The sequence below is a fragment of the Pan paniscus genome, chromosome 14 (genome assembly GCF_029289425.2).
Source record: "Pan paniscus chromosome 14, NHGRI_mPanPan1-v2.0_pri, whole genome shotgun sequence".
NCBI lineage: Eukaryota > Metazoa > Chordata > Mammalia > Primates > Hominidae > Pan > Pan paniscus.
In genome coordinates this window covers 51,437,571-51,456,557 of record NC_073263.2, presented here as the reverse complement: position 1 = coordinate 51,456,557, position 18,987 = coordinate 51,437,571, and the positions used below count along the sequence as shown (strand labels likewise).

The 18,987-nt window shown below is 43.2% G+C and overlaps 2 protein-coding genes across 16 annotated transcripts in view; one reads left to right on the top strand and one right to left on the bottom strand.

The window, feature by feature from the left end:
• LOC129393639 (uncharacterized) overlaps positions 1-18,987 on the top strand; it is a 168,474-nt gene that overhangs the window by 111,634 nt on the left and 37,853 nt on the right. For all 6 annotated transcript variants that reach the window (XM_063595969.1, XM_063595970.1, XM_063595967.1 and 3 more), the window contains one exon: positions 15,928-16,273. In XM_063595969.1, the coding sequence (XP_063452039.1) occupies positions 15,928-16,273 (346 nt within the window). The remainder of the gene's footprint in view (positions 1-15,927; positions 16,274-18,987) is intronic.
• TRIM13 (tripartite motif containing 13) overlaps positions 196-18,987 on the bottom strand; it is a 76,572-nt gene continuing 57,780 nt past the window's right edge. Inside the window, exons 1-3 of one of the 10 annotated variants that reach the window (XM_055096793.1) lie at positions 16,555-17,039; positions 15,584-15,680; positions 196-1,431 (exon numbers count right to left, since the gene is read on the bottom strand). In XM_055096793.1, coding sequence (XP_054952768.1) covers positions 202-1,425 — 1,224 coding nt within the window. In that variant the 5' untranslated portion in view covers positions 1,426-1,431; positions 15,584-15,680; positions 16,555-17,039 and the 3' untranslated portion in view covers positions 196-201. Of the gene's footprint in view, positions 1,432-15,583; positions 15,681-15,792; positions 15,935-16,130; positions 16,379-16,494; positions 17,040-18,987 lie in introns of those variants that run through there. The other 9 variants (XM_055096789.2, XM_055096792.2, XM_055096791.2 and 6 more) reach the window with 9 other exon arrangements.

Genomic DNA, 18,987 nt, shown 5'->3' with positions numbered 1-18,987 from the left:
TTTAAACAAAAAAAGGTTCAGGCCTATACTACTAAATTTCACTTTTATCTTTATGCTACCTAATTTGAACATGTATAGATTATTTTTGGAAGGAATACTTCTGGAGGAAAATATGTGACTAGAATCGTTGACCAAATCTGAATTACCACTCTATTCTCTAACAATTTCTAACAAAAGAAAACTGCATACTTGAAACAGATTTTATAATAGTTTATATTTGCACACAAATTCTGCCACATTGTTCAGTACCACCAAAGTAAAATTCTTGAATCTTTCATTGAAAATGAAAAACCCATCTGTCACCTGTTCCCAGTAAAAAACTGATTGTTCTATGAAATTGGCTGTTTTAGTCAGATAGGAACTGAAGTTTGAAAGACAGTCTTTCCAAGTTGCCAGGTCATCAAATAATGACCATTCTAGGAACATGGTAGGACCAAAGACAATGACAAGGCCAAGCAGAAGGATTAGCAAAAATAACTTATAAAAGCTCCAGGGAATCTTGCTAATGAATGTGCCAGTGTCTTGAGGCAAAGAAAGTTTATCCACATCGACTAGTTTTATGTCTTCCCACTGACTGGTATCAAAGTTCTTCATTAAAGGGCTTGCAGGCAAATTAGAGGGAGGTAAAGGAGTTTCCTTGATTACTTTGATTTTCTCTCTAAACTCCTGCATCTGTTGCAGAAATACAATGGGTTCTGACACATCTTTGAAAGCCTCAGCAATGTTAAAGGCCATCCGTTGCTCCTGCAAGATGGTGTTGAGTTTGTTGATCTCTGGGTCATATGCTTGCATAACAGCAAGTTTCATGGTCTCAAAGTCAGACAGAATTTCATTCTTCTTTTGATCCAGTGTGTGCTGTAACTTCTCAAAAAATTCCTTCACTTTATCTGAATCTTTAGTCAGTAACTGTAGGGATTTCCTCTTACTAGTTTCCAAGGTATCCAAGCGGGAAAGAGCATCTCCCCGACGCCAGGTCTCAAAGCTCTGGAAGAGGGACTCAAAGGCATCCCTTTCCTGAGCATAGGCATCTTCAATAGAACAGAAGACATGTTTGGTGTGCTCCCCACAAGTAGCACAGATCCCACAAATCAGCTGCATATCAGTCAGGCAGAAAATGTTGAGAGGCTGCCCCAAGTGTCCTTTGCATACTGGCATTTTGGGAGAGATCTTGATCTTGTTATACTTTTCCACAATACCCTTCAGGGAGTAATTAACCTGCAGGCTATTAATTCCAGTAGCTGAAGTTTCCTTACGGCATGTAGGACACTTGAATGGAGCTGGTCTCCACAAGGAATTCCGCACACTCCCTTCTAAGATACCTTCTAAGCATTTTTTGCAGAAGTTGTGGGAGCAAGGCAAAACCCGTGGATCATCAAACAGACTACAACAAATAGGGCACGTGAGATCTTCTTCAAGCAGCTCCATCACATCCTACCAGAAAAAAAAAAAAATTTGTTTTACTCCAATAACCGTCACCACTAGGACTATGTAATAATTAGAAGAAACTGCCTTCACGTTAAAATGATTTTTCACTGAAATAACCAGCCAAACAAAGAAGTGAGAAATTTGGTAAGGGAATGCACACCAAAGCAAATTTAATCCGCTGAGACTAGAACATGCTCCTTTAATAGTAGGGCATCCTATACACAAGGCCTTTGTGTGGGCTTTCCAACAACAGTCTTTGGCTAAGACAAGACTCAGGACTAGGACAACTGCAAGTTGAGCCAGCAGGACCCAAGCAATTGTTTTAAAACAGAGCTGACTACTGACAAAAACAAGGCTATTCAGTGTCTGTAACAGAATGAGCTCTTTACTCTGGGCCCACAAATATGAAATGGTATGTTATATAAAAGAAAGCAGCACAGAAATATAAATCCAAACATGTACTCTCATGTAGACTTTATTATGAATTGGCATATTTTTGTTTCAAAGGCAAGATTATAATCTTTAAAATCACAGGTAAAAGCACAAGATGAGAGTTGCAATTCACTCTTCTAGGTAGAGAACTAAATGAGGTTTTTTATTGTTTTTAAACCACCAGAACAGTAACAGAAGCCATTTTGTATTACCTAGAATCATCAATTTTCACAATGTGGTGGGCAGAAACCTGGATGTCCCTCTTTCAGGGCATCTGTGAGATCAAAACTATTTTCGTAATGACACTAAGATGTTACTTGCTTTTTGCACCATGTCAACATTTGTACCAATGGTGTAAAAGCAATGGTGTGTAGACACTGCTGAAGCCTTAGGAGGGATCGAGCAAAGCTGTAAGAAGCGCTGAATTGTATTCTTCATCACCACCCAAATTGGGGTTGGAGTACCGGTTTCACTTAAGAATGTTCTTGATGCAGCAGTAAAAATTATTCATTTTATTAAGTCTTGAGCCTGTGTACAGTTTTTTAATATATTGCGTGACAAAATAGGCAGTACGCACAAAGCACTTCTGCATACCGGCAGATGTTGTCTGGAGAAAAAGCACTTAAGTGAGGAGTGGCAAGTTAAACCAGCTGCTTTTTTTCATGGAACACCATTTTTACCTTCTGAAAGAACAAATGATAAACTATGGCTATTCAGACTTAGCTACCTGACATTTTCTGGGTGAAAAAAATGAGCTTGCTACTTCAAAGAAAACAATTGACAGTATCTCTTGCTAATGAAAAAGGCTGGGTTTTATGTAAAAATTAGAATTTTGGAAAACATTTGATATTTATGAGCCTGACAGCTTCCCATTAATTAAAGACTTTTATGATGAGATGGGCAGTGATATTAATGAATGTGAGGATTTTCTGAGGGGAAAGGAGTACTGTATAATGAAATGTGTCAATATTTGGAGATCTACAAAACACAGTGAATACTATTTCAAGTCACTAATGCATGTTACAAATCAGGCATGGGTAAAAGATCCATTTGAAGTTCACAAAAGACCAACAGGTTCATAAACAATTTCAGATTCCATACTCCAACAAAGAAACTACCACTTGCTGAGTTTTTGTATAGTATCACAAGAAGATTCAGGCCGGGAGCAGTGGCTCACGCCTGTAATCCTAACACTCTGGGAGGCTGCAGAGAGTGGACCGCTTGACCTCAGGAGTTCGCAACCAGTATGGGCAACATAGCAAAACTCCACCTCTACAAAAAAAATACCAAAAAAATTAGCCAGCCATGGTGGCATGCGCCTGTAGTCCCAACTACTCGGGAGGCTGAGGTATGAGAATCCCTTGAGCCCAGGAGGCAGAGGCTGCAGTGAGCCAAGACAGCACCACTGCACTCCAGCCTGGGCAACAGAGAGAGACCTTGCCTCAAAAAAAAAAAAAAAAAAAGATTAAATTACCTGAAAAGGCTATTTAAATAATATTCCTTCCTTTACCAACTACATATCTGTGTAAGCCTAGATTTTTGTGTATTTCCTTTTCTTTTTTTCTTAAGAGATGGGGTGTCTCACTCTGTCACCCAAGCTGGAGTGCACTGGCATGATCATAGCTCACTGCAGCCTTGAACTACTGGGCTGAAGTGGGATCCTCCCAAGTAACTACAGACTACAGGTGTGCACCACCATGCCTTGCTAATTTTTAGTTGTAGTGTTTTTTGTTGTTGTTGTTTTGGTTTTTTTTTTGAGACGGAGTCTGACTCTGTCACCCAGGCTGGAGTGCAGTGGCGCTATCTTGGCTCACTGCAACCTCCACCTCCCGAGTTCAAGTGATTCTCCTGCCTCAGCCTCCCAAGTAGCTGGGCCTACAGGCACATACCACCACACGCAGCTAATTTTTGTATTTTTAGTAGAAACGGGGTTTCACCACGTTGGCCAGGCTGGTCTTGAACTCCTGACCTCAGGTGATCCATCCGCCTCAGCCTCCCAAAGTGCTGGGATTACAGGCGTGAGCCACCGCGCCTGGCCGTGGATTTTTTTATAGACAGGGTCTCACTATGTTGCCCAGGCAGGTCTAGAAATCCAGCCCTCAGGCAATCATCCCACCTCCACCTCCCAAAGTGCTGGAATTACAGGCATGAGCCACCACACCCAGCCTTCTTCGTTTATTTCAACCAAAATAATATATTCCAACAGGTTAAATACAGAAGCAGACAAAAGACTCCAGCTGTCTTCTATTAAATAGCCATTCATTACAGGCCTCTATTGCAATGCCATGCTTCTCTTAATTTTGTTTTGGAAAATAGTTATTTTCCTAAATTATTTGTTAACTTGTAATGGGTTTATCATTGTTATTTTACGTATTTTTTAAAAATTGTTTTAATTTCTAATAGAGTAAATATTGACAGTACAAACATAAAGTTCTTGGGATTCTCTATTTTTTTTTTTTTTTTTTTGAGACAGCTTTTTCACCCAGGCTGGAGTACAGCAGTGCAATCTCAGTCCCCTGCAACTTCTGCCTCTTGGACTCAAGCCATCCTCCTGCCTCAACCTCCAAGTAGCTGGGACTACACGCACGCACCATCACACTCAGCTAATTTTTTTTTCTTTGTAGTTTTTTTTTTGTAGAGATGAGGTCTCACCATATTGCCTAGGCTAGTCTCAAATTGCTGGGCTCAAGTGATCCTCCCACCTCAGACGGCCAAAACACTGAGATTACAGGCCAGGATTCTCAATTTTTAAGAGTGTAAAAGTGTCCTAAGACCAAAATATTTGAGATCCCTAATACAGGCAATACCATTTCTCAATGCAGGTTTATTATTTTTAATTCTTATTTTGAGAGACAGGGTCTTGCTCTGTTGTCCAGGCTGGACTACAGTGGCCTAATTATAGCTTACTGCAGCCTCAAACTTCTGGGCTCAAGCAATCCTCCTGCCTCAGATTCCTAAGTAGCTAAGACTACAGGCATGCACCACCACGCCTGGCTACTTTTTTTTTTGTAGAGACCAGGTCTTACTAGCTGGCCTCAAGCAATCCTCCTGCCTCAGCCTCGCAAAGCACTGAGATCACAGGTGTGAGCCACTGCATCAGGCCACAAGTTTATTTTAAGTATACATTCATCTCTATAGTTGTAAAACCAAAGAGTACTACATATTTCTACATTCAGTTTACTCAGGGATATATACACATATACACATATCACATTATCAACAATAACATATGACTCAATCGGTAGGCCATCTATAATAAAAAGTGAATACTTGGCCGGGCGCGGGTGGCTCATGCCTGTAATCGCAGCACTTTGGGAGGCCGAGGCAGGCGGATCACGAGGTCAGGAGATCAAGACCATCCTGGCTAACACAGTAAAACCCCATCTCTACTAAAAATACAAAAAAATTAGCTGGGCGTGGTGGCGGGCACCTGTAGTTCCAGCTACTTGGGAGGCTGAGGCAGGAGAATGGTGTGACCCCAGGAGGCAGAGCTTGCAGTTAGCCGAGACGGCACCACTGCACTCCAGCCTGGGCGACACAGCAATACTCTGTCTCAAAAAAAAAAAAAAAGCGAATACTTTTTTAACAGTAATTTCAACAGCCATACATGACTGGACTATATCTAGAAGGTAAACAGTATTTAAAGGACAAGCTGAGCTTGCAGGGTTAATTAGTTTATGGCTTTTTTTTTTTTTTTGAGACTAAGTCTCACTCTTGTCACCCAGGCTGGAGTGCAATGGTGTGATCTTGGCTCACTGCAACCTCCGCCTCCCGGGTTCAAGCAATTCTCCTGCCTCAGCCTCCAGAGTAGCTGGGATTACAGGCGCCTGCCACCACGCCCAGCTAATTTTTGTATTTTTAGTAGAAACGGGGTTTCACCATGTTGGCCAAGCTGGTCTCAAACTCCTGACCTCAGGCAATCCACCCGCCTCCCAAACTGCTGGGATTACAGGGGTGAGCCACCGTGCCTGGCGTTTTTTTTTTTTTTTTTTTGAGACAGAGTCTCACTGTCGCCCAGGCTGGGGTGCAGTGGTGCAATCTCGGCTCACTGCAATCTCTGCCGCCCAGGTTCAAGCAATTCTCCTGCCTCAGCCTCCCGAGTAGCTGGGATTACAGGCACCGGCCACCATGCCCGGCTAATTTTGTTGTATTTTTAATAGACACGGGGTTTCACCATCTTGGACAGGCTGGTCTTGAACTCCTGACCTCATGATCCACCTGCCTCAGCCTCCCAAAGTGCTGGGATTATAGGCGTGAGCCACCGCGCTGGGCCCTATTTTTTTTGGGTTTTTTTTTTTTGAGACAGAGTCTCACTTCGTCACCCAGGCTGGAGTGCAGTGGCACAATCTCGGCTCACTGCAACCTCTGCCTCCCGGGTTCAAGCGGTTCCCCTGCCTCAGCCTCCTGAGTAGCTGAGAACTACAGGCGCCCACCACCATGCCCGGCTAACTTTTGTATTTTTTGCTGGAGACAGGGTTTCACCATGTTGCCCAGGCTGGTCTCAACCTCCTGACCTCGGGTGATCCGCCCACCTCAGCCTCCCAGAGTGCTGGGATTACAGGTGTGAGCCACCACGCCCAGCCAGTTTATGGTTTTATATTAGATTGTAAGATACATGTATTTATAATACATAACATAGGGAGAACTAAAGCAAAGATTATTCTGTCTCAAATTTAGTGTCATATTGCAAAAAAAGGTGTAATTAGCTGATTTTTCTGAAAAATCCTTTGTGATATGACAAATCATATAACCTCTGAAAAGCATTGGAAAGAGAATGGCTATAAAGACTCAACTTAGTTTGTCTTCTGAAAGAGGTTACCACACAGCTGTAAGACACACAAACTTTCAGAACAATGAAGTCAAACTTTTGATGATCTGCCAACCCCAGTCCTGCTCCACACTTTTCACTTCCATTACTATCATCTTTTGCCTAAGAATTCTACACAAAGGCCAGATTTTTGAGAAGGCAATAGAAACAGGAAAGTGGTAAGGGCAACACTCAATAAAAGAAACCTAATTTACTCATCCTTGCAATGTTAATACTTCCAGAGAATACTAGCCAAGCATATTAAATAAGAAGAAAACAAAGAATATACCAAGTGATTGGGTGGGATGAGGAGGAGAAAAAGGGCACCAAAGGCAAAGAGAAACTATGAAGAAAATTGAGGATACAACGACAGGGGCCAAGAAGAATTGTCAGGCAAACAAATGTGATCAAAAGTGAAAAGGAAAATGTCACACACAGGAAAACTTAGAAATAATAAACAGTCATCCCAAGGTCATGATCAACATACAGCTCTTAAAATGAACCAGAGGGGAAAAAAATACTATTTGGAAAGTATCTTTTTTAAAAAAATTGCATCAAAATTACAATAGATCCTCTAATTTCATTTTTAGTGATTTAACTTACAAATTTTGGTTGTTAAAGATTCTTATTTTCATTCACTTTAAAATCTAAATATTTCTGGCCGAGCACGGTGGTTTACACCTGTAATCCCAGCACTTTGGGAGGCCGAGGTGGGCAGATGAGGTCGGGAGTTCGAGACCAGCCTGGCCCACATGGAGAAACCCCGTCTCTACTAAAAATACAAAATTAGCCAGGCGTGGTGGCGCATGCCTGTAATCCCAGCTACTCAGGAGGCAGAGGCAGGAGAATCGCTTGAACCCGTGAGGCCAGAGGTTGCCGTGAGCCATGATCGCACAAGAGTGAAACTCCATCGCACACACACAAAAAAAATCTAAATATTTCCTTTTCTCTTCTTCCTTTCTTCCTTTAGTTTTATGCCTTCTCTCTTTTTTTTTTTAGAGATGGAGTCTTGCACTGTTGCCCATGCTGGAGTGCAGTGGTGTAATCACAACTCACTGCAACCTCCGCCTCCTGGGTTCAAGTGATTCTCCTGCCTTAGCCTCCCAGAGTAGCTGGGATTACACGCGCCTACAACCATGCCAGGCTAGTTTTTGTATTTTTAGTAGAGACAGGGTTTCGCCATGTTGGCCAGGCTGGTCTCGAACTCCTGACCTCAGGTGATCCACCCGCCTCGGCCTCCCAAAGTGCTGGGATTATAGGTGTGAGCCACCATGCCCTGCCTATGCCTTCTCTTTATAATCAAAACTTTCTCTAAGACAAAACTATGTGACCACTTCCACAAGTGACTAATACCTGATCCAAGAAACCATGGTAGACATCTTTGTTGCCTCCAAAGTTTTGAAGGATAATGTAAGTTAAAGCCTTTAATATCATAAATAAAAGGTACTCTTCACAGCAAAATAACTTACAAAATCTTAAAGTATGGCTAACACAAAATCTGAAGTAATCAACCCAGCTTACTCCTTTGACATGAACAAAAAAGGATACATCCCCTCCACCTCTTTTTCGGGGTTTCTGGTTGTTTTTTTTTTCTTTTGAGAGGGAGTCTCACTCTTGTTACCCAGGCTGGAGCGCAGTGGCACCATCTCGGCTCACTGCAACCTCTGCCTCCTGGGTTCAAGCGATTCTCCTGCCTCAGCCTCCTGACTAGCTGGGATTACAGGTGCCCGCCACCACACCCGGCTAATTTTTGTATTTTTAGTAGAGACAGGGTTTCACCATGTTGGTCAGGCTGCTCTCAAACTCCTGACCTCAGGTAATCCGCCCTCCTTGGCCTCCCAAAGTGTTGGGATTACAGGCGTGAGCCACCGCACCTGGCCTTTTTTTTTTTTTAAGACAGGGTCTCGGGCTGTCACCCAGACTGAAGTGCAGTGGCGCCATCTTGGCTCACTGGCAACCTCCCCACCAGCAACCTCTGCCTCCTAGGCTCAAGCAATTCTCTTGCATCAGCCTCCCGTGTAGCTCGGATTACAGGCATGCACCACTACCAACTGGCTAATTTTTGTGTTTTTAGTAGAGACAGGGTTTCATTATGTTGGCCGGGCTGGTCTTGAACTCCTCACCTCAAATGATTCACCTGCCTCAGCCTCCTAAAGTGCTGGGATTACAGGCGTGAGCCAGTGTGCCCAGTCTGTTTTGTTGTTTTTTTTTGAGGGAGTATCACTCTGTTGCCCAGGCTGGAATGCAGTGGCCCTAACACAGCTCACTGTAGCTTTGACCTGCCCAGGCTCAGGTGATCCTCCCACCTCAGCCTCATGAGTAGCTGTAAGGTACTACAGGTACATGCTACCATTCCCAGTTAATTTTTGTACTTTTTTTGTATAGATGATGTTTCGGCATGTTGCCCAGGCTGGTCTCAAACTCCTGAGCTCAAGCAATCGGGACTCAGCCTCCCAAAGTGCTGATTATACAGGCAAGAGCCACTGCACTTGGCCTCAAGCTAGTTTTTTTCCTAATATAGAAGTCAAAAAACTTTATGTAAACAAAATTATTATTCACTGTTCAAATTTCAACTTAAAGTCAGATTAAGCACATAAAGGCAAACAAGTTTTCAAAATTCATCTCTTCCTTTGAATGTTTCTGAACACTTAGAAAAGTCTTAAATTTTGAAGCACAAATACCAATTAAAAACTTCCCAAATGTTTTATACCAACAATTTTAAAAGCTGACAACTTTTTAAAGTTTCCAGAGAGGTGGTAGTAGACACTAGTTGCGGAAAAAAGTCAAACTTGTTCTCCTGCCATATTGATGTTTTCTAACATACTTTTAAATTTACATACAATGAAATTCACTTTTTGATTTACAGTTTTATTTTTAACAAAGTTGCATACCACCACTATGAGTTTATTTTTTTGAACAAATTGTCAAGCTATCCACAAACAAGAAGGATTACAAAAAGTGCTTTATCAATCCTACCTCAATTAGTATTTGGCAACAACAGCTTCTATAAATGAGAACCATAACACAACCACTAAAATAATAAAAATGGAAAAGCCAATACTTACAAAGTAAAGGTGTCATAATAGAGTTTATATATATGTATTGGACTTCTTCCTTCTAGAATTCTTTTAAGAGATCAACCCAAAATGATTATACTGCAGAAAGTACTCATTCATTCACTCTGAAACAAAAGTTCATTTTCTCCTTATAAAACCTATTAGTAAAAGAAACTTTCCTACTAAGGTTTTAAATTACACTGGCTGTTAGCAATATAAAGTTGTTCAAAATATTACCTATGTTTTTTGTTTTTTTTCATTTCCCATTAGGGAACAAAAAGAAAAGCCAATAAATATATCACACTTTTATCTTAAGGATTTAACTCAAATTTCCATCCTGTCTTGAGGCATCTTTGAAGGCAAGAATTTCAAAACAGTACCTAAGTATCTATCAGGTGGCTAGACAGCAAACATTGAAACTCACTTCATAGACATTAAATTATGCTAAGCTTTACTGAACTGAGACAGCCACAAATGTTACTTTGAAATAATTCCTATAATAAAATGGCTCATTAAAAAAAGTCATTTCCTCTCAGCACACTAGTTAATCTTATTTTCAAATAGTGTACTATATTCTCCCATCTCAGCCTCCAGAGTAGCTGGGACTACAGGCATGAGCCACTGCACCTTACTATACTGTAGTATGAGATACATTAGGCCAGGTGCATTGGCTCATGCATGTAATCCCAGCACTTTGGAAGGCTGAGCCAGGTGGATCATGAGGTCAGGAGTTCAAGATCAGCCTGGCCAAGATGGTGAAACCCTGTCTCTACTAAAAATACAAAAATTAGCCGGGAGCAGTGGCAGACACCTGTAATAGCTGGGAGGCTGAGGCAGGAAAATCACTTGAACCCAGGCGGCAGAGGTTGCAGGGAGTCAAGATCGCACCACTGCACTCCAGCCTAGATGACAGAGTGAGACTCCATCTCAAAAAGAAAAAAAAAAAAGAGAGAGATCCATTAATAAATGTTTCCTTGAAACTAAGTAAGGGTCTAATTAACAACTATTAAAATCTAGGTAGAGGATGTAAGAATACTTTAATATTCTTCTTGAGTTTTCTCTATATTTGAACATTTTCACAATAAAATGGGTGGAAAAACTAAAGAGCCAATTATTAAAAAACCATATTGAGTTTAGAAAGTAAAACTTTGAAAACATTAGCTAAATATAAGCCTCATAAGAAGTTTAATCTGCTGTAGTATGGTTTGTTTTTGTTTTTGTTTTTTTGAGACAGTCTTGCTTTGTCACCCAGGCTGGAGTGCAATGGTGCGATCTTGTCTCACTGCAGCCTCCTCTTCCTGGGTTCAAGCAATTCTCCTGCCTCATCCTCCCAAGTAGCTGAGATTACAGGTGCCTACCACCACGTCAGGCTCATTTTTATGTTTTTAATAGAGACGGGGTTTCGCCATGTTGGCCAGGCTGGACTCAAACTCCTGGCCACAAGTATCTTCCTGCCTTGGCCTCCCAAAGTGCTGGGATTACAGGCATAAGCCATCATGCCCAGCCTATGGTTTCATCTTTCATAAATTTTTTTTTTTAATGTATTACTGGAAGTCTCTGAATCCAGACCTGTGAGGAGACTGACATACTTGTCTAGCTCTCAGTCTGTAACCTCTGACAAACCACTTATACATACTAGTTTCTCTCCTCATTTGTATAGCTATTTTAAAAGGTATATGAAAAGTATTTACAAAGTTTTTATTTTAAATACTCTGTATCAATGTGTTATTACTCTTCATTCTTTTAGAGACTGTCCCGGTGACTTATATGATCAAAACAGGACAAAGTAAGATACAGAGATCAGGTTTCAGATATAATCTCTAAAAATGAAAATTAATGTATTACACATAGCACCTCTGTGATGTATATGATTAAAACAGGACAAAGAAATATCAGATTTCAATACCTCTAAAAATGAAAATTAATATATTATATATAGTATCTAAAATAATTGTTATGTGGCTCTTGCAAACAATATAAAAGTTACCTATGTGTCCATTTAAGACAGTAAGTAACCAACCTTTTCTGGCATTATCCTAGAATAAACAGTAGTTAAAATTTCCAAGATATTTCTAGCAGAGATCCTGACAAGGCAAAATAGAGCTAGTACAGAATGTTCACTAGCTTGGAAAGTTCACCTACTCAGAAAGTTCACAAAGGGTTGTCAGACTAAGGTGAAATTCTCAGAAATATAAACCAGGTCACTCATTACCTCGCTAGTTCAGAGCACTAAGACAAACTTTTTCCTTTTCCTTCATTCTCTTCTCCATACCACAGTTTAGCCTGGACTCTTTCCTGCCTTTTTTTTTTTTTTTTTTGGGGACAGAGTTTTGCTCTTGTCACCCAGGCTGGAGTGCAATGGTGTGATCTTGGCTCACTGGAACCTCCGCCTCCTGGGTTCAAGTGATTCTCCTGCCTTAGCCTCCCACCAAGTAGCTGGTATTACAGGCACTTGCCACCATGCCCAGCTAATTTTTTGTATTTTTAGTAGAGACAGGGTTTTACCATTTTGGCCAGGCTGGTCTGGAGCTCCTGACCTCAGGTGATCCGCCCACCTCAGCCTCCCAAAGTGCTGTGATTACAGGCCTGAGCCACTGCACCCGGCCAGGTGCTGTTATTCTAGAAGGTATGATAAATAGTTTATAAAAGACACATAAAAGTAAGTTTCAGAGATCTGCTCATGTCTATAGTTAACACCACTGTAATGTACACTTAGAAATTTGTGTAGAGGATAGGTCTCATGTTAAATGTTCTTACCACAATTAAAACCATAAAATATTGACACCATACTGAAACCGAAGTTATCCATGCAACTAGCTTTTGTGTCTTCTTAAATTATAAAATTAATTTGTTTTTATTATAGAAAATTCAGAAAATAGAGAGAAAAAGCCACCCATAATCACATCAGCAAGAAATCACCACTACTATTATTTTGGTGTCTTTATTCCAATCCCATGTGTCCGTGCATGTGCACACATTTTAACAAAACTGGTAGCATAATACAATTTTGTATCCTATCCCCTTATTACATGCCTTTCCCCCATCATTATATGTTCTAGAAAAACATGACAGTCCATGTTGTGGATATGCTTTCTTATTGCTCATTTATGGGTTTGTTCTTGCTGCTGTGTTGTTTTGTTTGTGGGTTGTTGTGTTTTTTTGGTATTGTAACATTTAGGTAAACACCTTATAGAGAAAAGTCTTGCTCCACAGCTCTACTTCCTTAGACAATTCCTTTAAATGTACTTCTGGGTCAAACAGTAAGGACATTTTTAAGGCTGTTGAAAAGATGACTAGGTTTCTCTCTAGAAACGGTTTATATCACTTTATGAACTCTAACCAATGATGTATTAGAGTGGTCCACCTCTCTATGCAGTTCCTAACCTTAAATAAAACCATACTTTTATAGGACTTAGTAAAAAACCAAGAATAAGACACACTTGTTACCATACCTACCCGAGTTTAAAATATAAAAGTTTAAGGCAGTTAACATTAGTCTGCATCTGTGTCTTACCAATATATATGTATAGGCAATAAATGGTAATAAAAGTTATGGGGTAGGAATAGAAATACTGGGCTTAAAAGCATCTTAGAAATCATCTAAACACCTAATTTTAGGAGTCAAAAAAACTAAGACACCCCCAGCACTCAAAAAGTGGAGACTCATCAGTTGTACACAGCAAACTAGGCATCACAGCCTGAGTTTTCTAATTCTTAGACCTTAGCAATATCTAGAAAGGGACTCAAGAACTCAGTATTCTTATTCATAAAATGAAGGAGTTTAATCATAAGCTCTCTAAAATCCCTTCTAAAATTTTGCAGTTTTTACAAACTAGGTTTAACAGGCTCTCTAGTGAAGGGGAAAGCACAGAACCTGCTTTTGAGTACCTGTGTTCAAGCACCAGTTTTATCCTTCATAAAATTAGGATTTTTATATCTGGGAATGGTGCCACACACTTGTAGTCCCAGCTACTCTGAAGGCTGAAGCAGGAGGATCACTTGAGCCCAGTTCAAGACCAGCCTGGGGAACACAGTTGAGAATCCCATCTCTTGGAAAAAAATTTAAAAATGATTTTTGTAGTATTTACCTCATAATGAAATGGCTCCATTGCCTGGGGGATACACCCGTGGTTGTCTCGAGCCAAGAAAGAATTCAGGACATGGACACACACGAGGAGTGGGTTTAGGAGCGGAAAATTTAATAGGGAAAGGTTCCTCACGCTGAGAAATGTCACCCAAGAGAGGGTCTCCGGGTTTGGGGTGAAACGCAATCGATTTTGTACAGAGGCTTGAGGAGGCGGTGATTTACATAGGGCCCAGGGGACTGGTTTGACCAGGTGAATCATTTACATAGCCCGTCTAAAGACTGGCCCTCCCACCCTAATTTTTTGTTATGCAAATGTAGCTTCTACCTGGGGCCGCCATGACACCTGCACCCGTGGTTTTACCTAGTGATCGCCAAGACGCCCACATAGGGTGACAAGGAAAAGGGAGCGGCCCAGACGCCCATATAGGGTGACAAGGAAAAGGGAGTGAGAAACCCCATATTGAATGTACCTGGCTTCCAGATACAGCAGGCTACATTTATACATATAAAAGCTTCTAGCTTGCATATTTTTGCTTGCAGCTTGACTTTTCAGGGTTTCTGTTAGAAAATAAATGGTTTAGGGGCTTTTTTTTTTTTTTTTTTTTTTTTTTTTTGGTAGAGTCTGGCTCTGTTGCCCAGTCTAGAGTGCAGTGGCACGATCTTGGCTCACTGCTACCTCTGCGTCCCGGTTCAAGTGGTTCTTCTGCCTCAGCCTCCCGAGTAGCTGGGATTACAGGTGCGCGCACCCCCATGCCCAGCTAATTTTTGTATTGTTAGTAAAGATGGGATTTCACCATATTGGTCAGGCTGGTCTTGAACTCCTGACCTCAAGTGATCCACCCACCTCAGCCTCCCAAAGTCACCGGCCAGGAGCTGCTTTTTATTAAAGGAAAATTCCACCGAGAACTCTTTTACTCTTTCTAGCTGCCTAAAAGTAATTTCTTAACTCCTGTGTGATGTGTGAGAATTCCATAAACTACGAAACTATACAAACATAAGGTTTAATTACATATGTGCAAACTCTACACATTTAAGGTGTTATTTTGGAGCATCAGTGTATCAAGCAAGAAAAGGTTCTAAACTTGAACTGTGATTTCAAGGCAAGGCAAAACAAATATTACATAAGGTATCAGGTACAAAGCAGTGTCATGAAAATGAGCATATCTGAACAAAAGCTGTGACAGAATTAAGGCCAGATAACCTATCATAAATGTATAGAATGAACAGAACAGCCTGGTTTTAGGAAAGGACTTCCCAGGGAGGTTTAGTAAGCCAGCTGGTAGAAAGGAAAAAAAACGTATTTTTAGGGAGGGATAGGGACGCTCCCATTGTGCAAGAAGGAAGTATAGCCGGTTAACAGCTCCATCAAGTTCTACTAGAAGGAGTGCCTATGTAAATGAAATTCTGCTTTTAAAGTGCCTATTATATAAAGGTCTCTAGAAAACTCAAGCCCTGTTCTACAAGCCCTAGCAGCCTGACAATTCACTAAGCATAGGAGAAGGGAAAAAAAACTAGGAAAAAAGTGTGGAAGCCCCTTTCTTCCTTTGTAATATGAATGTTTGGATATATTTAAGATAAATACCACATAAATAATTGCTAAACGTGAATTCTGTTTTTCTAAGTTTTAACAAAATATGCAAAGAACAAAGACCACCAATGAAAGTGGATGGGAACATACGTATTCTACACACAGTTCCATTTTGGAAGGTTCTAGGGCCTATTGAAATTGGGTGTTTAAAAAAAAAAAGATAACACAGGAAAATTATTGTAGTTTACCTCTGTCTCCTACAAGCTGATGTATTTGGCAGGGTTACTATTTCCCAGGGCAAAGCAGGTCTTTTTTTTCACGTTTTGACTAACGAACTAGAGGCTACTGCAAAGAAAGAAGAAAAAGAACAGTATTAACGCATTTATTTGCACAGCACCCCAATCTTGACCCTCAATTTTTTCAATCGCCCCCACAAATAAAGCCCGGCTGTTTAGACCTGGTGAACCGCCAGGAGCCTGGAGCTCTTTGTATTAAGCAGCTTCTCGGTTAGGGCGCCCTCCCCCGGCGCCATGCAACCAAACGCTGGCGGCGCGCTGTAACCTAAGGCCCACACCCGTCTTTTCTTTTCTAGGGGATGTGGAGACGCTGGTAGCGGGGCCAGGAAGGCTCCGGACGGAGCAGGTTTTCTGGACCACAGACACACTGCCCCGGCGCCCTCCGCAGGCCGCTCCTCCCCAGGGCCATGACAGTGCCCCGCTGGTTTCCGCCGCGCTGCCGGACTGGAGCTCAGACGGCCTTCGCCAGCCCCCCCAACCCACGCAGATCCCTGCTGACCTGGGCAAGTCCCCACCCTCGCTGAAGGTTCGAGGACCACCCCGCTTTCCCGAGGGGAGCCGGGCGGCGGGTACTTATCTCCGACCTCCGGCTAGTGGGAAAGGCCGCGCGACCGCCCGTCCTCCAACTACAGGCACCGCACGGTACGCGCCAAGCACAGCCCCAAAATGGACTCGCGGCTCCGGCTAGCTCCGCCCCCTTCCCTCTCCCGCTTCCCTCTCCCCTCCCCCTTCCCTCCCGTCCCTTCCCCCTCCCCTCCCCCTTCCCTCCCGTCCCTTCCCCCTCCCCCTCCCCTCCCGTCCCTTCCCCCTCCCCTCCCCCTCCCTCTCCCCCTCCCTTCCCCGTCGCCCGCCTCCGCCTGCACCTCCGGCCCCGCCTCCCCGTCCCGCTTCGCCTGTGTCCCGCCTCCCCGGCCGCGCCTCGCCTTGGCGGAGGGAGCCGGGTGGTGAGACCGCGTTCCTGCCGGCGTCTCCAACCGCCGCCTGCTCCCGCCGTCCACCCGCGCGGGCCGCCTGGGACGGGGAGGGCCGGGCTGCGGGCTTTTCTCCCTTCCAGAGTTCTGCGCGCGCCCAAAGCCCCCCCGCAGAGGCTGGGCAGCGGCTCCGGGAAGTGGACGCCGTTTGCCCAGACGGTGGGCTCGACTGAAGCGGCGCGGTCCCGGGTGGGGCCGCCCGGGAAGAAAGTCTCCCAGTTAAGCTGCCGTGCAATTAAGATGGTTGGGTTTGGATTGTTGTACTTTTTTTTTTGTTCGTTGCATTTTTAGGAACAAAAAAAAAAGCCCAACCCTTCACACCACTTCATCCGCATCTCAAGACCAGAAGCTGACCCCAGCGGCTCGGGGAAATGGAGCCCCGCACCGCACAAGGGGGAGGGTGGGACTGGCACCTCCGCACTGCGCGGCCTGCGGAGTCACCGATTCGCGTTGGGAGCGCGCCAGGAGCGCCAGGGCTCTAGCCGGGGGCTCCGGGCAAGGCGCAACCAGAAGAGGGTTCAGTATCCCCCATCACCCCCACCCCCAACCATGACCCTCTTTCTTTGCGGGCTTTAGGCAGGACACCAGAGACCCAATTCTATTTAAAATTCTCTTTTAAGAAAAGGAACGCCTGTTTTTGCCTTTGGGGGGAAAGGATGAACTTTCAAATTGGCTTTAAATTATCCACCACTAACAGTTACTCAGTCGCTAACCTGACTATTCTGACGTCCACCTCCCGTTTGAGGACCTTGCCCAATAGCAAACGTACTAAGCACTTAACCAATGAACGGTGTGAAGGATGCAAACATGGATGATGAAGGAATGGCTCCTCCAAAATGTACGATCTTGGGAGAAGTGAGGCGAGTATAGAATCTCAGAACACGCTGTAGGATTGAGTTCGATCCCAGTTGAGGAAGTTTGGGTTTGGGGAGGAAATCGGTTATTTTGGAGAAATGGTATTCAAGACCTACCATAAATAGCAGTATAGCCCGTTGACTAATAATGCTTAGCCCAACCCCCGTAAAAAGCCCTTGGCCACATCCGTCTCCTGAGATTCCCACTTCTCTGTGTGCATCTCCCTTCCTGCTGTAAGAAACCTAACTTTGCCTTTGTAGAACACTTCTTTTAATTTCTGTCATTCAGTCTCATAACACTGTGTAAAAGAAATTATGATCTTCATCCTATATAGATGAGAAAACAGGTGAAGTGACTTTTCCAAGGTACAAAAACAAGAGGCAGAGCTGAGGCTAAAGGCAGACTCCAGATATGGGCTCTTTCTACAGCACCATAACTGTCAGTGACAAAACTGCACCCCAGTACCTTACTAAATTTAGTGTTTTTAGGCCAGGCACGGTGGCTCACGCCTGTAATCCCAGCACTTCGGGAGGTCGAGGCGGGCAGATCACCTGAGGTCAGGAGTTCCAGACCGGACTGACCAACATGGTGAAACCTGGTCTCTACTAAAAATACAAAAATTAGCCGGTCATGGTGCCGCATGCCTGTAGTCCCAGCTACTTGAGAGGCTGAGGCAGGAGAATAGCTTGAACCCGGGAGATGGAGGTTGCAGTGAGCCGAGATCGTACCACTGCACTCCATCCTGGGCAACAGAGCAAGACTCCGTCTCAATAACTAAATTAATTAATTAATTTAGTGTTTCTAAAAAAACAAAGTGATCTGTAGAAACATCTCATTTATTTGTTGTCATTGTGTGTTGATTGATTTTGAGACAGGGTCTATCTCTGTCCCCCAGGCTGGAGTGCAGTAGCATGATCATGGCTCACTACAGCCTCAAGCCCCCGGGCCCAAATTATCCTCCTCCCTTAGCCTCCCAAGTAGCTGGGACCACAGACATGCGCCACCACGCCTGGCTAATTTTATTTTTTGTAGAGATAGAGTCTCACTATGTTGCCCAGGCTGGTGTCAAACTCCTGGGCTCAAGTGTTCCTCAGGCCTCAGCCTCCCAAAGTGCTGGGATTACAGGCGTGAGCCACCACACCCAGCCATATGGAAACATTTCAGATATCCTAATATTAAAATGATATTTCACAACACTGGACAGTTATTAACTCATGTGAAAGGAAAATCTTGGGGCCCCAAAATCACTAAGCTAAAGGAAAAAGTCAAGCTTCGGAGAACTGCTTAGGGCAAACCTGCCTCCGATTCTATTCAAAGTCACCCCTCTGCTCACTGAGATAAATGAATATCTGATTGCCTCCTTTGGAAAGGGTAATCAGAAACTCAAAAGAATGCAGTGATTTGCCTCTTATCTCCCTAAAACCTGGAAGCCCGCCCCCTGTTTTGAGTTGTCCCACCTTTGCTTCAAGTCGTCCCACCTTTTCTGGACTGAACCAGTGTTCATCTTACACACGCTGATTGATGTCTCGT